This window comes from Mytilus edulis, chromosome 5 (assembly GCF_963676685.1).
Source record: "Mytilus edulis chromosome 5, xbMytEdul2.2, whole genome shotgun sequence".
Taxonomy (NCBI): Eukaryota; Metazoa; Mollusca; class Bivalvia; order Mytilida; family Mytilidae; genus Mytilus; species Mytilus edulis.
Window position 1 is genome coordinate 34,233,030 of NC_092348.1, and position 27,004 is coordinate 34,260,033.

Genomic DNA, 27,004 nt, shown 5'->3' on the forward strand with positions numbered 1-27,004 from the left:
CTTCTACTGTTACATAATAGTCCTGCTTTTCGATGCATGTCTGTATCAAATCAACCTATGACGTGTTCTCGGAAATTTGAACTCTTTGCTTATTATAGACTTAACGACAATACATTAAGTGTAGCAGCTCTACGTTTTGTAGTTGTAATTCCTCTTAAAAGATTAAAAGATTTGAGAAAGTTGAGAAATTATGTCACTTTGTGAAAGAATATATGTATCTGATATATGACCAAAGTACGTAAAACTTTTTTCTTATCTCTACCTTATTTGAACAGTTACTTTCTTTCAAACAATTAAGGTAGTGATAAGAGCTTGTTTTTGTATTATGTCTGTGGCTCATTGACAACATGTTCCAAATTTCATCATATTTTCCCCGGTTCCATATGTTGCACTTTGATTTACCCTCAATTATTTGAAGTAACTATTGTGTGTATGTTTGCTCTTGATTTAAAGACATCTGTGCCTGAGACATTGTTCTACAGTATGCCAAGTTGTATTGTGCATGAAAACTGCTGACTTAATATTAAGATAAAGACTAGATTAACCTCAAACTTATTGAGTGTTACTTTTGTGGGCTTTTTTTTCACAGAAATTCGTAGTAGAAATGAATGAATTTATTTTACAAATCCTGAATTTAATAAGTGAATCTGTAAAAAAGATCTTTATTATTTCAGGGATTTTATAAAATCACTAGTCAAAATCAGGGATTTTTATAAAATCACTAATCAGTTCAGAGATTTAAAAAAATCACTAATCAGTTCAGTGATTTTGTAAAATCACTAATCAGTTCAGTGATTTTACAAATTCCCTGAAATTTCAGTAATTTTACAAAATCCCTGATTTCACAAATTCCCTGTAACATATATACTAGTGTTATTTTGAAACTGAGTAGCGAACTTCCTTAAGCAAAACACTTCGATCTTGCTCAGTTATGAAACCAATCTGTGTCTATGACACATCAAAATAAAATATGTCTGATGTACAGTTGGGGGAAAATAACGCAATAACAAATAAACATAATGGTTAAGGCATGATCATAAATATAAAATTGATGAGTTGGCTGTTTTTTTAATTCATTGCTATCAAGCTAATTAGTGCCTATTGTTGATTAATATAAATTTGAAGAACTTACTTAAGTTTTTGTCATTTACTATGTTTAATGTCACAGTATTTCGTGTACGATGTTCTTCATGCTTTTGTTTTTTGTCTGCTTGTTGTTCCTGTGGCTGTCGGTACATGTCTACAACACAAACGTATAACTTTCTGAAATACACTTAAGGTATTCAACCATTTGTGTTATCTTAAAATCAACAGTTAAAAACTCAAATACAAAATAAAACAAAACCAATGAAAGATAGTTGACCATTCGTTTGTTTGTTGATGTTAGCATACAATTACATTTTACATTTTGGGTACATGTAGCAGCTCTCTTTTGGTTTGTGTACGCAATCATATGGTAACTTGATATATCATCGTTATCGGTCAACATAATTGCTAAAAGTAATGTAAAATAAAGGGGATTGATCCTTGCGTTTGGTAAAATATATCTGATAATTTATTGATATAAACATTTGAAGATCGTTAAAGAAAAAATGCAAATTGCTAACCTCTGTATATACACCTTTATCTTGAAATTTACTACATAGTATATATTTATCAATTTTGCAAATAGAACCATGTAATTGATGAATGATACATTTTCAGTCGAGCGGATTATATACGGAAACAACAAACCACAGCAAAATGTACACAAAGAAATGTTTGTTAATAGTAAGCTGAGATGATTTTTTATTATCCTGCCGATTGCCCAATAACGTGGTGTTTTTAAAGTTACGTGTACCGCTCTTGTGACCTTTATACCTTTGCCTTTATCTTCATTTGTTGTTTCATGAAACTCAGACATCACAAGTTTTTTCAAATAAGCTTATGTATATATTTTTATTTGGTATCTTCTAATTTGTGTTCGAAAAATTCTTTGAACATCATAGAGGGTATAGTTATTTGGAAATGTACTTACCAGCTTCAGCTATTAGAAATTCAACGGACAGCTCATCTACAATTAAAAATGACTTCAGTAATCAAATTTAAAATATGTCACTGCGTGTTGCGTTGTTTTATGTCTATCGACAGGCGGAAACAGTTCTGACGAATGTTATGGTGGTATTGCTTGTAGCTTCCTCCATGGTAGAATATTGTAAGTACACAATGAAGTATATTTTTTTTTTATATAGAATCAATGCCATAACATTATTTTACTATAATACTCTATATGTTGTATGTAGTATATTCAAGTAAACTACAGAGCAAATAAATAAAAATTACCAATTTTGATTGTGAAAAATTAATGCTATAATATATGCGCAAGTAACATTATGATAACATGTCATTATTCGTTCCATATCCATTATCGTTTTTCATAAATGCTACAACTAAATATCAGTAATGAGAACGTTACATACCCGGTTTGAATTCTTTCTCGTATTCTCCGACGTGTACTTTATCATCTGAAAGGAATTCAAAGCCCAATACTACATCAAAAGAGGCAATTTAAATGCCTTTCATTTCATTTTATTTGTGTGAGCTAATTTTAATAACGAATGACCTGAAATTAGTCTGAATATAATTCACAATGCTATTTCTTGACTTTCAACTAAGCTTTTCTTTAAATAAACTTCTTCCTTAAAATAGAAAAAACACTGATAATACTTAAAGCTGTTCCTTACATCAATACTATTACAATTCATGATTGAGCATATATGTCAGTGGATTATGGTATGTCTAGGAGTCAAGTAATGCATTTTCATCAGTAGTTATCATATGTCAAATTTTCAAGTGTTAATAGAGATTCAAAACGTACCTGAAAAATCTTTCTCTCAACTTTTAAAGAATCATGACGATTTTAAAGCTTAACATATCCCCTATATTACGTTTACGTCATTTTCGTTATTGTTTTGTTTTCATATTATTTGATTGTTTTACTTTCTTTCCTCATTCAAAGTCAAAATGTACGACCCTTTGCTCTGGTCTACCAGATCTGCAAACCATATTTATTGCATTTGTTTTCATTTACTTCTACGAGTTCTGGATAGAGTATTTAGTCACTTCTGATGTTAAGTAAAAAAGATAAGGGGTAAATCAACAAAAAACTGTAAAAAATAAATCATTATTCTCATTGAGAAACGACAAGATTAACTGACTGTTCTTGTTTAAGTCCCGTAATGACCATCCTTTAATTATGGCTTCGACTACTGCTTCTTCCATCTTTAAACCTTCGTCGTTGTTAACATCATATATCGTGATCTGAAGAATAAAACATTTTTTTACAAATACTACCACAGTCGTACATATAAAAGAGTTAACTTTTAAATAAATCATTATTAACTTCACTTTCAGTTGGAAATATGTCTTGAATATGGAAGTATATACAGATAGAAATGAAAAAATATATAAATTTATACAAAATCCGTACAGTTTAAACTTAGAAAAAAAGAGGTAAATATTATCGAAACTTCTGAAATCCTCCGGTATTGAATTCATTTAATTATTAAAATTAAAGGAATGTTGTTGTATGTTGCAAGCCATAATTCAAAAGCCAGAGAAAATATAGAAAATCACAACAGTATATAATATTTCAATCGGTGTTTTATAAAGCTTTTACAACAGATGCACATTTCTACAGACAAAGATAAACTCACCAAATGATCAAAGTTTGCAATGGTTTCCATCGTCTTTATCAATTTCTGGAAGCGGTCATTCAAAAAATAAGTTCCGAATAGCAAAGGCGCCTTCTTTTTTAGCAGACGATATCTTTCACTGAAAAAGAAGGTGTCCAATGTATGATCTTGGGGTGTTATTGGTACATATAGATAAAGCTGAAATGGTAATGAAAAATGTCAAAGCTGTTCTGTGACGATATTGATAACTTGGTCTCAATGATAGTTGAAAAGCTATACAATTTCTTTAATGTAGTCCTTTTTCTAGTTAAAGATATATATATATATTCAATTGACTATAAAGAACTTGTTTAGCTTTCCCAAACGAGATAAGTATACAGTTGCTTGTATATAAAGCATTTAATGCATGAAATAAATGTTCAGGCCTTTCCATAAGTGTTATATACGTTGAATGTAAATAGAAAAATAACAAAAATACCGAACTCCGAGGAAAATCAAAATGGAAAGGTCTATAATCAGGCAAAATCAAAATCTCAAACGAATAGAAACTGTCATATCCCTGACTTGTTACAGACAGTTTCTATGTAGAAAACGGTAAATAAAACCAGGTTTAATGACCTGTATAAAAGAGGGACGAAAGATACCAAAGGAACAGTCAAACCTATAAATCTAAAACAAACTGACAACGCCACGGACAGAAACGAAAAAGACAAACAGACAAACAACAGTACACATGACACAACATAGAAAACTAAAGAATAAACAACACGAACCCCACCAAAAACTAGGGGTGATCTCAGGTGCTCCGGCAGAGTAATAGTCGCATGAAATTCCATTATATTGTGACAAATCTGGACTGATAATTGTTATTATTTAACCTATTATTTATTGTATATTACATATGTTTATTTGAATATTGCCGGGTGGTCAACTTCTCGGGTGTGCTGAAATGCATTGACTTTCATACTCATGATTTAAACTATTTGTACTTTGCAAGCGATAAGGGCCAGTTTTATATGTATATCTTGGTAATGTTTACCTAGTATGTAATACTTTGATTATCCTGTCATATAGTGATTTATTTTGACAAATATCGTCGTGAGATTCAACTTGTTTACATCTGCCATGACACCGTTTTGTACTTTCACTTTGCGATCTTATTATTATTATTTGTTTAAGTTAACACTTTATGAATGCAGATTAATTGCGTTTTTGTTATGTTTGTGCCTCCCTTTTCATTAACATTGTCTTTATTTATGATATAATAGGGTTTTCATTGATCTCATTTAAGCATTATATCTAATGCGTAAGGTTATGTAAATTACACCCAAGTTCATACGCCGTACCGAGAAAGGAATTTACTGTCCGTTTTAATATAGCATTATATAGATATGTCCGTTTAGTTTTATTTGCTTTTAAACATAATTCGGACAAGAAGGACAAAGTGAGGACAACTTAATATTGTTTCTTTATTTAAGAATAACGAAATCTGATTGTTTTCTTAAACGTTACTAGCCAAAAGACGTATGAGACGTTGCTTTTGATTGGACGATTAGATGTTTACTCTAACGTCATAGTAAGTGCCAAAAGACATAAATAGGAGCCTGTAGAACAACGTGTCATTCAGAATCAATCCTTTAAGCTGTCAACTACAACTTACATTGACCACCCGATTTATTGTTTTATTTGCTGAAAGATAAATGTGTATCATTTTGATGTTTATTATATTGAAAGAAGAAGTAATTTGAATACGACTGAAATAAATACTATTGTTATGTATTACAAATCTATTTCTTCACGCTGCCGTCGATTCCACTCCTCTTGAATGATGGTTAAACAGTTTATAGTAACCCTAGGTTTGTTACAATATTGACAAACACACAAAAGATAAGAATGTCAAAAATCAGTCAACATGGAGCTATAATCATCTAATCACTATAAATAATAAAGAAACACAAATAGGCATTTATACAAACCAATCATTGAATGTGCTTTACTGAGTATATTTAAAATAAATTTTAAGGTATAATTTTTTTTTCCTTTTCATTTTTCCAAGTAGATGCAAATATCATAAAATTTATTTTTAAACTGTGATTACACGACCCAAAGTTCAAAGAAGGAAAACCTCGATCTTGAAAACAAATTTCATGCATCTTCAATTTTTAGGATACATTTTTAATAAGTTGTACATGTGTTTGCAATAAATACATGTGTACGAATTCTACATGGGTTGTTGAGTTCATTTGAAAACAAAAGATATGCAGAAATTGATATTCGTTACGCAAAGCGTCAAAGTATTATATTTATAATCGCTACAATCAAAATGATCTTGAATTTCACGTACTAAATTATCGTTATATCACTTCAAGGTTTGATAGTATGATAAACAATACTAATTGCAAAGCAAGGAAATGTATGAAGCAAATCTTTAAAACATAAAGGATTTGTATATCAATTAGGTATCAATTGTCTTTAAACCTTATTATAAAATTTATTTTAAAGTTCTATTAGAACTGGATGTCATTTTTTAAATAAATTTCTTTTAAACGAACATCTTATTAGACTCTCTATAACAATCATACCTCTGAAGTGGTTCATCTAAATAATTCGATATTAAATCTGCTGCGTTACCAGAACCTTTGATCAGCAGAACTGGTATATTCTTCTTTACTGTAGCCTTAACTTGATGGACAGTACGCATATCATCTTCCACTACCAATAGCAATACTGGAACTTTCATTTCTAAGGCTGGAATAAAACATACATGATTATGTACAAAAAAACCTTAAAAATTAAAAGAAATTAAATATAACGAAGAGTTGAATGTATATGTTGTGTACAAGTTATAATTTTGTACAAATTACAATTTGAACAAAAATATTGTACAGATTATAATTTGTATTTTGACTTTGTACAAATTGTAATTTGTACAAAAAATGCTTGTACAAATTACAATTTGTACAAAAATGGACAAAAATTCACTTATAACTTGTACAATAATTTATCATATGGATTTTGGTGAAAAAAGCATTGATATACATTATTGAATTGCTATTAAATGACCACACAGTACACCTAAGTTGCAAATTTCAAAAGTAGTTCTTTGTCATTCGTATGAGCAGGTGATCTAGTAACTTATGGAATCATGTATTGCAAACCATCTTTTGACTCTTAAATCGATGAAGACCTGTTTTACAGGCATTTTAACTGCTTTCTAGGCTCAGGGACCGTTGATGTGAATTTAAAACATGTGTATTTTACTGCTTCAGTTAGACTTTTAGACAAATAAATACCCCAGAAAGAAAGCGAGATTAAACACCCCATTTTGTCAGGAATATGTCAGTTGTTTTTCAGTTGTTTTTTATCAATGCTTTTTAGGATCTTTGTTTTATAAATATCTATGACTGTGCATAAAACTTAAAGGAAATTAGTTGAGACAATCTAAACTTTAAAAACAACATAAAACTTATGTAGAACAGACAGATGGACTTTTATTTTATAAGTAAACTAGTAAGTGTAGTAGTATGAAATCATCAGCCCCAATGGCATTGAAACCATCAATCTTTTCGCAAACAAAAGTGAAGCGGAATAAGTTATGTTAAGAAAGAAGTCGTAAAAACAGTTGATACTAGATTAATACTGAATCTTCAGGAATCATATATTCATTATATTTAAAAACATGAAAAAAATGACAAATTAATCAATTGGCAAAAACTTATTGATATGTCTAAACTTATTGCGAGTTTTCGACTGAATTTCCTGCTAAATTAAAAAAAAAGAGCCTTAACCAAGAGCTCCAAAATATACATTACTAATACAAAGGCCATGTTACTTAATTCTTTTCCTTTACGTTATACAAATGATAATGAAATAGTAACAGATAGTAGATATCAGAACCAGCGATGGATATAGACAAGAGAAGTTACTTCGTATGTTACTGTAAATAACAACCTTGACTATCATGTTGGTCCTCATCTACGAATAAAACATCTAGCAAAGGAGTCCATCTTTCTGAAATATCTGCTAAAAGTGTAGCAATGTACGTGTTAAACCACTTGTATTCTTCTTTCTTTTTAACTAATTCGCATTTTTCTTTTTCTTTTTCAGGTTCCATGTTTAATTGAAATACCTTATGTGGATTAAGTTTTCCTGCCTTCAATAGTTTCTGCAATGAAAATGGTATTATGAACAAGAGAAAAAAAAATATAGACTTCTAAAAGTATACTTTTTATGGTGAAAGAGGACGGGCGTTCTCGATATTTTTAATGCGGAAAATAGCTATTTTTGTTTTAGAAATAGTAACAGACTAAGGATGTTATGTCTAATATCGATATGCAGCTAGGATTAACAATTTTTAATTTTCAAAATTACAAGCTAATTTATTGCAATTATACAGATAAATAATGAACTAGTACATTATGACTTGTATTTACGTGTATATTTCTAATAAAACAGTAAAAACAAGAATGTGTCCATAGTACATGGATGCCCCACTTGCACTATAATTTTCCATGTTCAGTAGACCGTGAAATTGGGGTCAAAACTTTAATTTGGAATTAAAATTCGAAAGATCATATCATGGGGAACATGTGTACTAAGTTTCAAGTGGACTGGACTTCAACTTCATCAAAAACTACCTTGACCAAAAACTTTACCCTGAAGTGGGACGAACGAACGGACGAACGGACGAACGGAGGCACGGAACATAATGCCCCTCTACTATCGTAGGTGGGGCATACATTTTTCTTTAAAGTTAAAGATCATTGTTTTTTTTAAATAGTCTCAATAAGTATTGACACCGACAATAATTTACTATTGATTTTGTCGATTTGTTTTTGTTAAATGAGATACTTTACTATTGTTGCCGAGTTATTATTGTGATTATTTTTAAAGAGGGTATTGTTGTAAATGACAGCGAGGAAGAAAGGATTTGTAATGGTATTTAGTGGTTTGTTGACATTAAAACGCATTAGACACATCGTATTTCTTAATTACTTTTTCTCGAAAATTTTAAGTATTAAAGAATTAAAGAATATTAAAAAAATAAACATATGATTCACTTACCTTTATTTTGTCATTTTTCTTTGGTTGAACAGCAATGAGAATTGTTGAATCAGTTTCATTAAGTGGAGTAGTGTTGGTCTTATCTTTCTTACTGTTGCTAGTTTCTTTCTTAAATGCTTTATTTATGTAAGAACTGACTCCACTATTCTTTCCTCGATAGAATATCCAGCTTTCTATGAAATAATACATGTTTACAATATGCATACGATAAAGAAAACTCCCCTCCTTTATTTTTTCTTAAGATAAAAATGAGAATGGAAATGGGGAATGTGTCAAAGAGACAACAACCCGACCCTATAACAAACAACAGCAGAAGGTCTCCATGCAATAGGTCTTCATTGCAGCGAGAAATTCCCGCAGCCGGAGTCGTCCTTCAGCTGGCCCCTAAATAAAAGTATATACTAGTTCCGTAATAATGACACCATACTAAACTACAAATTATACGTAATTGCTAACCAAGGTACACTGTATTCAGAAATATTGAAAGGGTCAATATTATTCCACTCGGAGGATAATGTGACGGGGTAGGGTGACATGTCTTCTCTATGGTTTTACGAAATGACACGTTAAAATACGGCTCAGTGTTTCGGTCAAGTACACATCAGTGTTCATATTCGTATTTTACCAACATTTTCTTGTCCTGCTTTATATATATTATTAGTTACATGGTCTGTACGTGACCTTATACGACATAAGGGGTCAGCAAATTCTATATGGGATGAGAGCGAAGCTGGAATCAACAACGTTTTAGCTTTAAAAAAAATATGAATGGTTTTTCTTCGTTCATTATCAGTTTCTTCGTCTGTTTGAAAGTAACTCCTTACTAACCCCATATGGCTGCTAACCATATATATGGTAACTAACTAACATGTTTTTATGGCACCCTTTACCAAAACAAAAAATATAGTCACCACGTGCAGTCGGTTAACCAAACATATCCCCATAAATCTATAGGAGGTAAGATAAAATACAGTATATAATATTTGACAATAACCGACATGACATGAAAACGACACATCAATCTATGCTAATTTTTATACCATGGCGTATGGTGTAAAGGAGGACATAAAATCAGTACAGAATTAATGTGAACGTTTAACTATTCAGTTTCTCAGCCAGGTTTAACAGATCTTATAACTACCAGAAAGTTTATATTCCCCATAAATAAAGGTATCAGTAGTATACCGCTGTTCAAAAGTCATAAATCCGGCTACAAACTAAAACCAAGGGAAACACAATCACTAAAAAAAAAAAACTGAAAAAAAAAAATTGGCAAAATATAAAAACAATTTTTATACAAAATAAGAATTAAGAGGTGTAGTAAGAAAACCAGGACGGGTTCAAAAATAAAGATTTTTGAAAGCAGAGACAATTGCCCATATTTGCATCAGCATGACTTTATTATGAGATATATAAAGGCAACAGTAGTATACCGCTGTTCAAAACTCATAAATCCATGGACAAAAAACAAAATCGGCGTAACAAACTACAACAGAGGGAAACGCATTAAATATAAGAGGAGAACAACGACACATTAAAATGTAACACACACAGAAACGGACTAAGCATTAGACAAAATCATATGAGAATAACAAATATAACAAATATAACATCCAACCAAATACATGAATTTGGGATAGATAAGTACCGTGACACGTCTTATAGTAATTTGAATTCACACTCAAAAATAAGAGAAAACAAACGACACAACGGAAACACAACGTTAAAATGTAACACACACAAAAACGAACTATAATATAACAATGGTCATATTCCTGACTTGGTACAGGACATTTTTAAAGGAATAAATGGTTGGTTGAACCTGGTTTTGTGGCATGCCAAACCTCCCTGAAACTAAAAGTATGAAGGCGTAGATACTTTAATTCACAAAACCGCGGGTGAGTTCTAACATTCAGTACCATCAAGGAAAGAGGACATTTATTTGCCCTTTATGGATTATTAAACGTTTTTTAAGTATTTTAAATGTCTGATTAAAAGTAAAAAAATAATTCAGCGAAACCACAATCTGGTGTATATACAGACCCAGTATACTTATTTGCCTACAATGATATGAAAACACTTTGACATTTTATGTTCTGGGAATTTTTATACCAGCAAATAAAATTGATGCTTCTAAATGTTTGAAGGCGACAAAATCTGAGTATTCTGAAAGGTCTTTCAAATAGAAAGTAGAATAGAGCGCTAGCGGACAGATCTTTGTAAACAAAGCTTGAAGTTAGAATCTTTAATTCAAACTGGGTGCGAAAGTTTTCTATCAAAAAAAAAACTTACTGTTCACTCCATGTACAGTGTTCAATAGTCCAGTCGTAAATGCTGTAGTATTCCATGGCCTAGGTACATAACTGTCACAATCTCCTACAACTGCTAGAACAAGACCGGGAAATTTTTCATTGTCTTCTGTGTTTGTACATTCTATGATTTCCTCTCCTTTAGTCTCAGTCAACTCATTCCATATTACATTCGTTTTTTTCGTGTCTTGATTCCCTCCGTCTTTCTTCTGTTTCTTATCATCAGTATTACACGTATCATATACTTTTAGTGTATAATTTGCATATTTCACTTTCTTATCCGTTAAGCTGTATTGTAATGATTCTTCAGCAGTAACTATTACTTGTATTTGTTTGCTAAAAGAAATAAGTGTAAAACCCTGTGTTTCAAAGATTTTGATTTGAAAAATAATCAATCAGAATAACAGTTTCAATCTGGCTGTCGTATGTTTCATCCAATAACATATAAAAAAAGGTAAGGCATTTCTTTTTCAATATCTGGGTCCTACTTTTATCAAACAAATAAAGAGAATGAGACAGCCAAATGATCAACAAGAATTGAAATAATGTTAATTAAGTCCTTACATGAAATCATAGTATAGACTTCAACAATGAGCAGATAATCATATATTGCAAAAGGCCCAATAACATAATGTAAAACAATTCAACAATTTTCAAACGAGAAAAAAAAACACTGCCTAGTAAATGACAAACAAGAAAACAATAGCAAATATTTCAGACAACAGCCAACGAAAAATGAATACCAGGTTCTAACTTGGGACAGTCACATAAGGAATGATGCAGGGTTAAAAAGTGTTTATGGGCGGAGATCAATCCCTAACCTGGGACATGAATTGTTACTGTACAACATAAGAACAAATTGTAATGCAAAGCATCATTGATGCTGTAACCTAGAACATTTGTTAATCTAGTCAAATATTATTTTCGTTTGATTCCTTGACAACATTTCAAGACAACAAGCTCAAGTAAGTGCACTTTTGTTTATTGATTTTCTCACTGGTGATGAGTGGTCCTATCAACAATCAAAACACATCTTCTTATACAGTTTGATTTTTGAGCAAAAAACTATTAATTGTAAATAAAATTCACCTTAATTGTTGTTTAATAAATAAAATTAAGAATGAAAATGAGGAGTGTGTCAAAGACACAACAACCCGACCAAAAAGCAGAAAACCAATGGGTCTTCAATACAGCGGGAAAATCCCACACCCGGGGACGTGCCTTAGCTGACCGCTAAACAAAAAGGGGTACCATTTCAATGATAAGGGACGTCATACTAAACTCTGAAATATTTAAATGAACTAAAAATCTTACAAGACTAACAATGATCAGAGGCTTCTTACTTTTGTCAGGCGCAAACATGCAGGGGGTTAAAAATGCTTTTTACAGATCTCAACCCTTCCCCTATACTTTTAGCCAATTCAGAAAAATAAACATACAGCAATAAGCACATATGAACATAACAGTGATTCAACAAGTAAATCAGCTATGTTTGCATTTTTAATACATATTTTTTTATTTTTTTCCCGTAAAGAAATCAATTTATTAATCATTCATCATATATCCTTGATAGCTTGTTTATCGAATATTTTGATGTAGTGAACATCGAAGGTTATTATATGTACACTTTTTGAGGTTTATATTTGGCATTAGTCGTATATTGACCTGCGTAATAAAGCGTGTTTTTTTTATGTAAAACAATACATTAAGATTTAAAAGATGGCAGTTAATGATCGAAACACTACCTAATATACACAGTGATAATCAGTTCAAATACATTACACCAATTCAGTATCTGTGACCATCTGACAATCCGGAGTAATCAGAAAGACCCATCATGGCTGGATAAAAAATATGTCGGTTTGACTCATTAGATTAAAACGATACAAAAAATAACAACTTATATAAAAAACCAAAATATTGGTTTTAGCTTGAAAGAACTCGTTGGTGCTGAATTTAGCCCACATCTAATTGCGTCTAATAAATGAATCATTTTCCAACGAACTATGTTATCGATGAGTACGTCAATAGTTCATTGAATTCAAAAACGAAATAGTTGGGAAATATCCAAAACTTAAAATAACACTACACTTTTCGATTAAATAACAACGGTCATATATTGAAAGAATTTAAGAACGAATTTATTGAACGGACCAATGAGCTAACATGGATCGTATTACCAACATTCAAATGAATTCAAATTAAATATATTCAAAACAAACGGTATGTAGTTTGTTTCTTTGGAAAAGATTTTTTTTAAATATCAATGATTCACGTTACATTATCTGCAGAACAAGACAGAACCATTTCTGTACACTCCCCTTTTAATAACGCAAACGGTATCAATCTTACTGAAACATAAACGCATTTCGACAATTAATGTGTCCTCAATTATACTAGAGGACAACATGAGTGAAGATCCCAAAATTTAAACAAATCTAGCACAAAACGGTATACGAGGGATGTCCGTAAAGTTCGTGGAAAAGCTGAAGTCTGCGTAAAAATTGCATTTCAGGAATAGTTTTTTTTGCATATTTGTAATCCTGAACTATATCCTAGTTCGGTTATATAAATACTTTTCCAATTTTAAATGTGAAATAATAACACTTACTTCGTATACGTATAAGCAATAGGGACCCGGAGCATGGCGAAAATATCATATAGCATGCAGGCTGTTTTTTCATATTTTTGTAATTTTAAGGATGTACTAAGGTGAGGTTTTGGAATAAGTGTAAAATGTTCGGAATCCTTGGTGTTTTTTCATACCATGCAAGGTAAAATATTTTGCCCCATAACACCTATTTTTTTTAACATAAGACTTAATAGCTCATAGGTCATATGACAAAATTTATACAGATTCTTAATTTCTTTTGATTTGAGACCCAAATAATACCAATGCAAATTTAAGGTAAAAGACCGAGGCAGCCTTTTCCCGTCATATTTTATAAATCAAATATCTTGAAAAAGAGCTCCATGACCTATCTTTTTTTTAGCTTGTTTTCTATGCTTAAGTAATACTCTTCCTGTTTAAAGTATCAACTTTGATTGTATAATTTATTGAATTTTACCTTAGATCCCCTAAGTACATCCTTAAGTTTCAAAATATGCCAACAAATACATAAAACTTACATTGTGACGTCGACCATAGTTATAACGTTAAACCTGCTAAATTTGAATGGTCAAAATTTCAAAATGGCGGAGAAATCTCGATTTGAAGTTTTGAATCGAGAATCGGCATTTCTGAAAAAAGGAAATTTACGGAAAAGGTGTAGCAGCGAGCGATTAAAGAGTTTGTATTGCCATCGGAAAAACGCCAACAGTATTGAACACACAAACAGTATGCGAAACACAGCAATGTTAGTCCTACATTGGTATCCAACTGGCACAAAAGGTTTGGAACGGAAGAGACAAGCTGGAAGACGATAAGCGGGCAGTTAGGCCATCTTTCATGGAATCAGATGCGATTGAAGATGAAATTCATAACGTTATCAACAGTGACCGGCGACTAACAGTTCGAGAAGTTGCAGACAAATGTGACCAGTCACGAGATATCCAGGCTTATGGAGGTAGAACGTCATTGTGAAAAAACGCCGTTAACTATATGTGACTAGCCACTTCCAGGCTTAGGAGGGTATATTGTCTAAAATTTGCTTTTTGTATATTTATCTAGAATATTCCGAAACAAAACTCTCTGTCATGTTGTTATGACATATTTGTTTTAATGGCAATGAAGAAACGAGTCATTTCGAATATCGGTATGAAAATGAGACTGTTTTATGACGGCTTTAATTTATTGAAGGCACTAATTTATAAAATATAAAATTATTATTTATTGGCTCTTAGTAATGTTCAATAGCGTATTTGAATAAAATTTCAAAGACTCAAATTTACTACAATACAAACAATTCTTAGCTCTATTTTAGAACATGTAATTAAAACTGTTGAAATGAAGTTAGTTTAACATTTGTCAAAGTAAGCTTTAAGAATTTTTTTTTTTAAATTCGTCTTTAATTTAGATTTTTCATGCATGTCTCTAAACATAGTATGCGACGCGTAACAGTTTATAAGTAGGTGTTCTCATATATACATTTGATACGGTACATTTATTATGGATATATTTCAGACTCCATTTATGAAAGAAAATTTATAATGCAGAACATTTGTTTTGTAGCTCTATTTTAGAACATGTAATTTAAACTTGTTGAAATGAAGTTAGTTTAAAATTTGTCAAAGTAAGCTTTAAGAATTCCTTTTTTTAATTTAGATTTATTATGCACGTCTCTATACTTAGTATGCGACGCGTAACAGTTTATAAGTAGGTATTATCTTATATGAGATCTTGGATACGGTACATTCGTTAGGGATATATTTCAGATTTCATTTATGAAAGGAAATCTATAGAGCAGAAATTAGATTTTTTTGGTATCAATTTAAAATGGTAGATTCAAATATTTTTCACTTCAAACGACAAAGTAAGATTTCTTTTAAACTATATATGATGTATAGTTCGGCGTCAGCAAAAAAGAAACCAAGGAAAGTGTTTATCTCTTCTTCACAAATACGTATTTCATTGAATCTCGATATTTATCATGTTTATAATTTTTCTAACAATGACGTTCTACCTCCATAAGCCTGCAAATGTCATGGCGGATCACAAATGTAAAATTTCTGATCATTTCTAAGACAACAGCGCACCACATTTTATCAAATGATTTAAATATGCATTGAGAATGTGCTCGATGGGTACCGCGACTTCCTTTAGCAGAACATTTAACAAAAAGTATTGAATTGTCAAATCAATTTATTAGAAAAGTTTCTCGTGGTGGCATTGGATTTCTAGACAAAATGATTGCAACCGATGAAAATCATGAAATTAGTTATATACTTGCTTTATTTATTTCGGAAGGGTAAACAATATATTATTGAGATAATCCTCTAACTTTACGGACAACCCTCGTATAAGACCAATGTAATTTTATAAAAAAAATCGTGGACACAGTTGACAACTGACTTAATGTTATTTATGTCTTATATGATCAGTGTTATAAATGTATAGTAAGGCTTAGAATACCAAATACAAAAACCACCCTTTGACTATCTGAGTGCATACAAACTGATGTCAGGACAAACCCTGCTTAGTTTTCAGGAGGAGAATTAGTAACAAGGACAAGGATTTCAATCAAAATGTCATTTATTAAAAGACTTAATGTAACTTATATTAAACTTTGACAAAACTTTAAAATTAGATTATAAAATTAAAAAAAGGCATTGTTAATTATGATTATAATAACAAAACAATGATATTCCACCTACATTTGTTCGACAGTATTCTCCGTTCCTGCCATTTTGTACGGTATAAATGTATGTCATGTTTAAATTCTCTCACAAATGGATAATTTCTGTAGGTTAACCTTGATTTAAATAATTAATTGCGCAGAAGTTAAGACTTTCGGAAAATTGATTTTTAATTATTCACAGTAGGCATAGTGTTATGCTGGGTCGTGTTTGTTTTACTCGAATCGGTCCATTTTTATACTCTTTATTTATAATTGTTAGAATTGTATCATACCACTATATTAAATTTTGAAAAATTTCCACATCACCTTAAAAATAACGATGGGATATTGGGTTTGACATCAGGTTTACAACGGCAAATAACACTGTCTAATCACTTATGTATGTATCTATAAGATGATTTAGGAATAGTTATACGCAATTTGTAGCAAAGTACCCTAATTTAAAAATTCCTAACATATAAAAAGGAAGATGTGGTATGATTGCCAATGAGGCAACTATCCACAATGCAAAAGACCAAAATGACACAGACATTAACAACTATAGGTCACCATTCGGCCTTCAACAATGAACAAAGCCTTTACCGCATAGTCAGCTGCAAAAGGCCCCGATATGACAATGTTAAACGATTCAAACGATTTTAAACGAGAAAACTAACGGCCTTATTTAAATAAAAAAACACACCCAACATCCAATGGATTTAGTATAAGGACGCCTTAAACAGTCAGAGAAACACATGACCTTGTGCAATGCCAAGTTACAGGTATCGACAGAATATAGATCCATGCATGTGTATATGTATTATAACATACTAGAAATATTTAGATTGGCTTTTAATTTACTGACAACAAAAAAAATATTTATACCAATACAAACAATATTCAATGATCTTATTACAGTGTTGAATTGGTAACCTTTGATGATAAGTTTATTGAAGGGAGCGATAAGTTTTCAATGATCATTTCTAAATTTCCGTGCACGGTTAACAATATTTCAGTAAAAATGAGGATGTGCTATCCCGTTTGAAATATTTTTCTACAGGTACAACCAAACTTCAAAACCAAATCTTTGATTATAAGATTGAGAATGGAAATTGGGAATGTGTCAAAGAGACAACAACCCGACCAAAGAACAGACGACGGCAGGAGGTGACCAATATGTCTTCAAGGCAGCGAGAAACTTCCGTACCCGGAGGCGTCCTTCAGCTGGCTCCTAAATAAATATATATACTAGTTCAGTGATAACGAACGTCATACTAAACTCCGAATTATGTACACAAGAAACTTAAATTAAAAATCACACAAGACTAACAGAGGTGAGAGGCTCCTGACTTGGGACAGGCGCAAAAACGCAGCTGGGTAAAACATGTTTTTGAGTTCTAAACCCTCCCTTAAACCTTTAGCCAATGTAGAAAAGTAAACGCATAACAATACGCACAGTTAAATTTAATTCAAGAGAAGTCCGAGTTTGATGTTAGAAGACGTAACAAAAGAAAATAAAACAAATAAAACAAAAGGACAATAATATATAAATAACAATAGACTACTAACAGTTACTGACATGCCAGCTTCAGACCTCAATTAAACAGCTTGAATGATTATGTCTGCATCATATGAATATCAGGCACAATCCCTCCCGCCAGGGGTTTAGTATTATACCATAAAAAAATATATGAGGAGAACATAACCCGTGTCATGCCAACAACTGGTTTTTAAATAAATGTGTTGTCCGATGCAAAGACCCTATAAGTGAATCAATATTAAAGCCAAAATATGCAAACTTTTATGACCTGACAACAGTATCTCAACTACATTCCTCTTAATAAGTCTGTTATACAAAGATTTATATATTTATTAAAAACTCAAACGTCTGTATAGATATGGGCATAGTAGGGGAGTTTGGAAATACACAAAACATTTTAGACTCAATGTATCATCATCTAAAAAGAAACAAATAACAATAGTAAAGATATTTCGTCTCTGTTGTGGCAAACAGTGTGTAGAGGTTTTTTGCGATAAACTGAAATACATCAAATCTAGAAAATGATGTAAATATGACGTCATTCAATGTGTTGTATACTTTCTACTATCGTTTTCAAAAAGTTATAGTCAGTGTGCGCTTTTGGTAAATATATAGTTTGGGAAATGATAAAATACCCACACCATGTACGTATCTACTCTCAATGCCCTGTCACGAACTGGTAACACATGACATTCAGAAGGGAAATAGCTGTAATCATACACATTGAATCAATCAAAATGTATGTTTTAAATGTGTATCGGTTGTACCTGTTAGCTGGTACAATTAAAAAGGTGCACGGCACACAAAATAAAAAACACTACATATAGTTAAAACGTTATTAAAATAATGTTTTGACCTGTGAACAGGACACAATACAATGATACAGCTAATGAAGTGGAAAGCGCAAGTAACTGTAATATGAACATAAGAATCACGAACACGACATATTCGTATTTCACTGAATTCATCAGTACAGTAAGGCAAAACGAGTATATTACATTTATTAGCACAAAATAATGTGCTTTATTCAATTGGTACTCTAGAAAATGGTGACTGTTTTCAAAAATCCAGATATACACATTCACAGTTCATGTACAATATATCTTATTCAAAAAAGGTACTTACATAGAACTAATAAAATGTAGTTATTCTTGTAACTTGCGATCTTTGAGTTTGATTGTCATCTCCACTGTTTAAAAGGGGCTTAGGCCACACCAATTTAATTTCTTGTTCTACGGATTTTTGGACTCCAAAATTTGGGGCGAGCGAGCGATTTGAAAATTTTAATAAAAAAATATTTAATTTGCAAATTTTTGAGGCGAAGCTTGAAAAGTAAAGGCGAGCGATTATAATTTTTTTTTGTAAACATAAAATAGTGGGTTTTGACAATATTAAAGCTTGATTTATCATTTGTACTTTGACATTTCTTTAATTTCTGAAGTATTTTTTCCCTGTTCACCAAGAAATAATTAAATCTGGGTTATGTTTGTGTGACTGACATTGACAATGAGACAATTCTCCTTCCAAGTCATAATCAGTTTGGAGACAACCCCTTAATGTTATAAATATCCCTTTTACATGTTTTATGAGGGATCAATATAAGTTATAATATATTTGTTTGTACAAAAGGCTCATATTTTCTCAAAGAACTATATATCTATCTGGTATTAAATGGTCAAAACATGTCCAAGAATTTTGTAATATTCCTGGACTTTAACCATGTTAACACATTTACTTTAACAGATTAATATTATTCGAAATAAGTGGACCCCTTTTTTATAAAAAGTTGTTTAAAATATGATGCAACTCTCCTCTTTTTGAGTACAAAATTCTAAGTTTTCAAAGGTTTTGTATAGAAGAACTATACAAATCCTTGGCATTTCTATTTTCTTTTCTACATCAGTAAAATGACCCCTTGTCTGAGGGAGGGTCGTTCTCAACCTGATAGTAACAAACACAGGTCAAAGTACTGCCTTTTACACAGGGCTTTGATACAGACCAAACAGCAGGCTATAAAGGACCCCAAAATTATTAGCGTACACAATTCGAAGAGGAAAACCAACGATCTAATTTATATATCATGTATATCCAAACGGGAAAATACCAATGAACAACATCAACAAACGATAACTGCTGAACGACATGCCCCTGAATCAATCAGGACAGGTGCATAAACAATCAGCGGCTATGGATAGTTTTGTTTCGCCAGCATATAATATAATTGCAGTTGAAGGCAAATCCTTCAGCAGTTCTTTGTACTTTATTCTAAAAACGAACATTTGTTAATAGGGAATATAAGTAAGGGGGAAAGTAACCGATTTTTTGTTCTTTTTATAATATTTCCAAAAAAAAAAAAAACGGTGCGGGAAATGGACATGATTACATTTCCGGATGCGGGAAGCGGGAATATAAAAAAAATAAAAAAATTCTGTTTTGAAAAAAATAGGTGCGGGCGGGTCCGTCGAACAAGGAATCAAATTGGTGTGGCCTTATTTTAATATTTTAGAATAGAAACCTTGTAAGAACATTGACGGTACCAATTTTCCTACACCAGATGCGCATTTCGACAATACATGTCTCTTCAGTGATGCTCGTGGTCGAAATATTTAAAATTTAAAGCTTATATAAAAAATGAAGAGCTATAATCCAAAAGGTCCAAAAAGTATAGCCAAATCCGTGAAAGGGATCAGAGCTTTGCATGAGGGATATAAATTCCTTAATTTATAATAATTTCTAACATTCTGTAACAGCAAATTTTAATAACACAAAAATCCGTATTTACATGCCAGTACCGAAGTACTGGCTACTGGACTGGTGATACCCTCGGGGAATAACAGTAATTGTATATTTAACTTTGATAACTCAAAGTAATATGTATTATTGATAATAACGTGCACGACAAATTCATATTGATCGTTTTAATCTATTTTTCGAGCGTCGGTTTCATGTTTTTAAAAATCAAACTTTGTTCGTGAACATACCTGTTCTGGAAAACTTATTTAGTTACTCTCGGCAAACCAGCAGAAATTTAAACCTACAGTGTAATTGTGTAGAGGTTTTGAAAGATTGCTGATGTACGGTAGTTTTGAAAACATATCCTTATCATGGGTTGGAAGGTCGTCCTATCGAAGAGCATTTAGTACAGTGACATTGTTATAGTTTCGCTAAGTTGATCAAGGTCTGGTTAAGTTACTTCCTAGAACGGTTGACTCCGTTCTTTTCAAATTAGCAGACAAAAATCAAAATACATGTTTATTTGAAACTGTTGTTTTTAAAAATTAGCTGCAGGATAATCAAAATATCGAAACTGCTAAGGTTTGGTTTAGCTATTGACACGATTCAGTAAAATGTCTCAGACATTCATCATGGCTATGATCAAATTTGTCATGGTTCAGACCAACATTAATACATATTTGTTTTACCTTTATATTAATAGTTTGTTGGAATTTCATATACATAAACTACCTAATATATTGTATTGCTTTAAACTTACCATTTCTATCAATTTCTATTGATATTTGATTATTAGATTATACAACTTGGTATATATTGTTTCATTTGTTGTTTGATTACGTTAGCTGTCAACGCTTATCCAACAAATAAACAAGACGAGGTTAAATAAATTGTGCTTTAATGAAAATGAACCACGAAAAATTGGTGTTATAGTTAAAGTTATGGTCATGTATTGAAATCTTATCAGTGAATATAAATATGCAAACACAGGATACAGATAATTTAAATGTTTCATTCAACTTTCCGTCCTTACAATATATGAAATATTTGGAAATACTTGCAGTGACAAAGTGTAAATAAATTTGTCATTGAAATATTTATCAAAGTTGATCTTTTGACATGCAAACTATTGAAAGCGTAGAATGGCAACTCACAAGTATGACACGAAATTATGACTTTTACGTAAAGACTCAACATTTTACTGTTTAATCTTAAATTTAACATTGAACAAATGTTCAATACTATAACTTGTCGTTTACAACTTCCCAAATACACTTCTGTAGGAATCATAAGTGAGACATGTGAATGGAATGGATTGGATATGACATTTTGTAAAATTTCAAATTTTGATTGCTATTAGTCAACCAGTATCCAAATAATTGCGTAAGTTTTGTTTCGGTTTTATAAATTTGTAACTCTCTGTATTAAGGTTTATTATTTATAAATTGAGTAAAAGCTAAGCGGTCAAAACAAAATTTGTACTTGTAAACATCATCTTTATCTTATGTCATTAAACAGTAAAAGTAAAAGTTACACTACTTTGTGATATAATGATTGGTGAAATGAAAAATAACTAAAATAAGATATATAAGAATAAGAATATTTATCAAATCCAATCAAAGGACCCGTTTCAGAGCATATACACACACATATATATATATATAGATTGTAATAATTTATATACAGTACTTTTGAAGATATATTACATTATATATAAATGATTTAATAACTACACTTCATACTAGATGGTGTTTAAAAATTAATAAAATAGAATATTTTGTCTCTATAAAAAAATCGTTTCCAATTGGTTGTTCACAGTTTGTTTTTACAGTATGTTGTTCTGAACTGCAATGCTGTCCGAGGTACATTTAGGATAAGGAATGCGTGCACATAATCGTGTTATGTGTTAATACTCCGCCACCTGGTTTATGCGCCTGTTCCCAGGTAGGAGTTGTGATTCATTGGTTGACACTGGTTGCAGTGTTTGTTTTTCTCTTTTTTTTATAGGACAAATCAGGCTATTATTTTATATTTTTTTCGTTTTAATTATTCCATATATTGTCTAGCCCAACAACTGTCATGTACGTGTGAGGTTTATCTTTCTATACAACCAGGTTTTACCCACCATTGTCTTCAGAAAATGTCTCTGCCAAGTCAGGAATACGACAGTTGTTTTGCAATCCTTCCGCTCGTTGATAACGTTTGATTTCGACAGTTTTTAAGGACTTCTAATTGACTCTGGTATTTTTTAATACTATACGGTCTGGGTATTCTTACTGTTGAATGCCGAATGATGACATTTATTACAAACATTTGCGTATTTGGTCTCTAGTAGATTGTTGTCCCATAGGCAATCAAACTATACCACGTATTGCTATATTGATAAACAAATTAAATTAAAACACGGTGACTCCCAATCTTAAATTTGTTTTAACGATTTTTATTGTTCCGTTATAGGGGTTGGTTTTGAATATTGCCATCGGACGTTCAACGCAAACATCCAAACAAATTAATTCATCGGTTAAGTTTTATATTTCCAAATGAATACCAGAGGTTATCCTGCAGGCTTTTTAAAGAAAAGGATAACAACCTTTCTCATACCTCTTGTAATCATGATAACAATATTTTGTATAATCATTTTCAGATACTCTAATGTAATATAACAACAGGAATTATTCAAAATTACAACCAAGATGAAGAACGGTCGACAGTTCAGAGTAATGGCAACCAGTATCTTTACATTTTGTGTTATAATTGTATGTATGGTTAAAACCTCTTTACATACGAACTCTTGCACTGATAATTGCACAAACTTAACGATACAAAGAACGGTTAAGAGACAAAAGCTGCAATATAAACGGAATATTACCATACAATCAGAATATCCGACAGTTTTAACACAATCGTATAAAATAAATAATAAGGACATTTGTAAAAACATTTCCAAACTTTCGTGTATTGTAATGGTGTACTCGTCTCCCGATCATTTTGAAAGGAGGGAGGTAATGAGGAAAACTTTTTTGAACTCGACATTTTACAAGCAAGAAACTATAAGAGCGATCTTTATTCTAGGGGAAGTCTATAATTCTTCACTACAACACACCATTGAACAGGAAAATCTAGTTTTCCAAGACATTATACAGGGTCAATTTATAGATTCCTATCGTAACTTGACTTATAAAGGAGTGTTGGGATTCAAATGGATTTCCGAAAATTGTCGAAATGCTGAATTTGCTGCCAAAATAGACGACGATGTGATTGTTAACTTCTTTAAAAATTTTCAACATTTGTCATTCATTAAATTCAAAAGGAGATTTTTAATGTGCGATAAGGTGAATCCAAACTTATATCCAATACAACGTGATACTAATGAGAAATGGAATGTACACAACGATGTGTTTAAAAGGATGTTACGTTATCCTTATACTTCATGTTTAGGTCCGGCAGTATTCATATCTCGAGATCTTATTCCGATTTTATACACCACTGCATCAATGTCGCCATTTTTTTGGATAGAGGATATTTATCTGTTCGGAATACTTCCCTCAAAGATTCCAGCTTTAGTTCACCACGGCATCAATCAGAACGTTTCATATAATTACCAGTACACAGCAGACTGTTTTGGAAAGCAGAGAAAAGAATGTGGTTTGGTAGTGGGTATGCCAGATCCTGAGGATAATGCTGCAACGGTCAAAATCTGGAACTCTTTGATAAAAACAATACATTAAAATGTATTGAATTCTATCTTGTGTTGGTTGTGATTATTCAATTAATACGAATCAATTAAGACATTTATTATAATGTCTATTACCTATACTCATAAAGGATGAGAGTTGCCTTTGTGCTTTTGTCTTTCCCTTTTCTGGTTGATAAAACTTGTGTTGTGTTTAAATAGGCATGTTCACTTCTCCACATGCGGTAAGACAACATCTTGTTCAACTATAAATGTATAACAAACTGTCGAGACTAACAATAAGAGGGTTCTTAACGATGTTGACGCATTTTTAGTATGTGCATCTTTGAGACTCGCATTGTTCTTATCTGTTACTTTGAATCTAAAACAATGTATATATCTTTATTTTCATATACATTGCATTCAAGAGATTAGGTATTCCCTTAATTTTGATATATGCGTAGAAGTCCAACATGTATGTTCAATTGTTTCGGCTCCTCCTCACACAAAACTACACTTGTTTGTATCAGTCCCTTCAATCTGAAGAGAAGATCGTTCGTGCCTAAAATTAGAAGAATTATTCTGTATTGAAACCCCTGTTGTTTGGAATTATTGGTAATATATATGATTTGAATGTTAGTTTGAACTGAGTATCAAGGGTCATTTTTGTTCACATTTCTGTTAAAGGGCTGGTTTTTTACTGTTTCAAATATTGTACATATATATATTTTGAACCTCTCGGGCATTTAATGATTTTTTTATATATCTGAGGAATAAACGCTACTGTTTTATTTGCAGTTTTAATTGCAGAAATTAGGCCTTGTTGTGTAAAGAAATTAGTTTTGTCATTGCGTACATTTTGTAATTGTAATAATACGTGTACAATCTTTGTTTGGACTGAAAAACGATAATATATCACACTCGTTACCTTATTATAACTTAGTAAAAAAACGATAATGCCTTTCTTTGTGATTAGTACTCGCTAACGTTTTTTCTCAATCATACAGAAAGGAATTTTCATTTCCTGACATATTCTTATTAATCATACAGTTCTTAAATCATTTATTAACTTCAACAATACAATAATACATTACTTCTTCACAGTATGCAAAACATGAACAATATAATCAGGGAAACCAAATGCCGACAAGTCCATTAGATATAGTACAACAACAACATAGCAGCATGCGTACCAATATCCCTATTGGCTTATACAGACCATACGTCTTAAATTAAAGCCAGGTTAACATTTAATCTATTATAAAATTGTGTTTTTTTATAACTACTTTCCGATCTCATCACAAATTTTAATTTTACGTTTATTATCTGGATCTGTAACACCCGCAAATAACTCACATGTATCTTTATACTTTGTGAAACAGTTAAATGTTCTTCGATGATTGAGGGAAACATGTTCATTAATTCCATAGTGAATAACTCCGTGAATCTTTGCAGGTAATATACCAAAAAGATAGAAGTCATCCACCCAGAAAAATGGCGATATTAATGCCGCTTTGTATAACAAGGGAACTAAGTCGATTGAAATGAACACGGCCAACCCACTACATGACGTGAATGGATAAAATTTATATCCTTTGAAATCATCTCTGTGTACGTACCATTTATCGTTTATTCCACGTTGTATGAAATTTGAATTTGCGTTAAGTCTATTACAAACCAAGTACTTTCGCCTATCTTTTATAAATTTTAATCTTCCAAATATTCTATGAAAATTCATAAATACGTCATCGTCTATTTCTGCTACAAATTCGGCGTTTCTGCAATGATCTGTAATCCATTTCAGACCCATGACTCCTTTATTTGTCAAATTATGGTAAGTGTCCATAAAATATCCCTGAACAATATCTTGATTTACTAAGCTTTCGTATTCAATCATAGTCTGCAGTGTTGAATTATTTGTCAGTCCCATTAAGAAAACGACACGGATAATATTTGGACTGTAATAAGTTGAGTTAAACATTTCCCGCATATTGCGCCTTCTTTCAAAATGGTTGAGAGATGTATGAACCATCACAATACATGTTATCTTTGGAACACGTCGACAAATGCCTTCATTGTTTATCTTGTACGGTTGTGATATTACTATCGGGTATGACATTTGCATAATGATTTTACGTGTATAAGCCAGTTGTATGTCATTGGATTTGTTGACGGTTCGTTTTGTCAATGTCAATAGTGTTTTGTCTTTAATAAATCCACTGCAGCTCTGGTTTGCTTGGGTATTCATCAATGTCAGTAGAAAACCAGTTATACACACCATATTAATACCAAGCATTAATGTCTTATGCTTTAAGGCTTTTACCATCTCAGCTGAACTAGGTACTAGAGTATTAGGACAACCCAGTAAATAAGCTCTATTTACATATATAGATCTGAAAAAAAAGTTATAGTTAAAAATTATTTTGATATTTTGATAAAAGTTTTCAATTAAAAAACATGTATCACTGAAATGCATAGATCATGTTTCGCATATCGAATGACCTCATCATTATTGTCCAATGAAATAATCGTAAACCCTTTCTGAATAATCTGTTTCAAACTACATGTTAACAAATATCTTCAAGACAAATGTCTTCAAAGGTGTTTTAGTCAATTTTTAAGGACGAATAAGTTTTTTAAAGGTCAATTAAATTGACATCTTCCCCACCTTTTCAAAAGTCATTGTTTATGTATTACTGCTGTAATCAAATCGTTTGTTTGAAACAGTTTAATAA

General features: G+C 31.5%; 2 protein-coding genes and 1 long non-coding RNA gene across 4 annotated transcripts in view; 1 reads left to right on the forward strand and 2 right to left on the reverse strand.

The window, feature by feature from the left end:
• The window catches only part of LOC139523509 (transient receptor potential cation channel subfamily M member-like 2), a 49,101-nt gene extending 32,631 nt beyond the window's left edge, over positions 1-16,470 (reverse strand). For both annotated transcript variants that reach the window (XM_071317575.1, XM_071317574.1), the window contains exons 1-10: positions 16,361-16,470; positions 11,031-11,383; positions 8,739-8,911; positions 7,626-7,839; positions 6,257-6,422; positions 3,696-3,813; positions 3,198-3,300; positions 2,460-2,504; positions 2,018-2,053; positions 1,133-1,240 (exon numbers count right to left, since the gene is read on the reverse strand). In XM_071317575.1, the coding sequence (XP_071173676.1) occupies positions 1,133-1,240; positions 2,018-2,053; positions 2,460-2,504; positions 3,198-3,300; positions 3,696-3,813; positions 6,257-6,422; positions 7,626-7,839; positions 8,739-8,911; positions 11,031-11,383; positions 16,361-16,392 (1,348 nt within the window). In that variant the 5' untranslated portion in view covers positions 16,393-16,470. The remainder of the gene's footprint in view (positions 1-1,132; positions 1,241-2,017; positions 2,054-2,459; positions 2,505-3,197; positions 3,301-3,695; positions 3,814-6,256; positions 6,423-7,625; positions 7,840-8,738; positions 8,912-11,030; positions 11,384-16,360) is intronic.
• Positions 16,471-21,788: 5,318 nt separating this feature from the next.
• Positions 21,789-24,340, forward strand: LOC139522376 (uncharacterized). Its single transcript, XR_011664401.1, has 2 exons — positions 21,789-21,979; positions 23,241-24,340. It is a non-coding gene; the product is annotated as an uncharacterized lncRNA (long non-coding RNA).
• A 1,211-nt stretch (positions 24,341-25,551) lies between these two features.
• On the reverse strand, positions 25,552-26,595 carry LOC139525059 (beta-1,3-galactosyltransferase 1-like). The gene has a single exon (XM_071320236.1). It carries the CDS (start codon positions 26,593-26,595, stop codon positions 25,552-25,554), a length of 1,044 nt encoding a protein of 347 aa, XP_071176337.1.
• Positions 26,596-27,004: the final 409 nt, after the last annotated feature.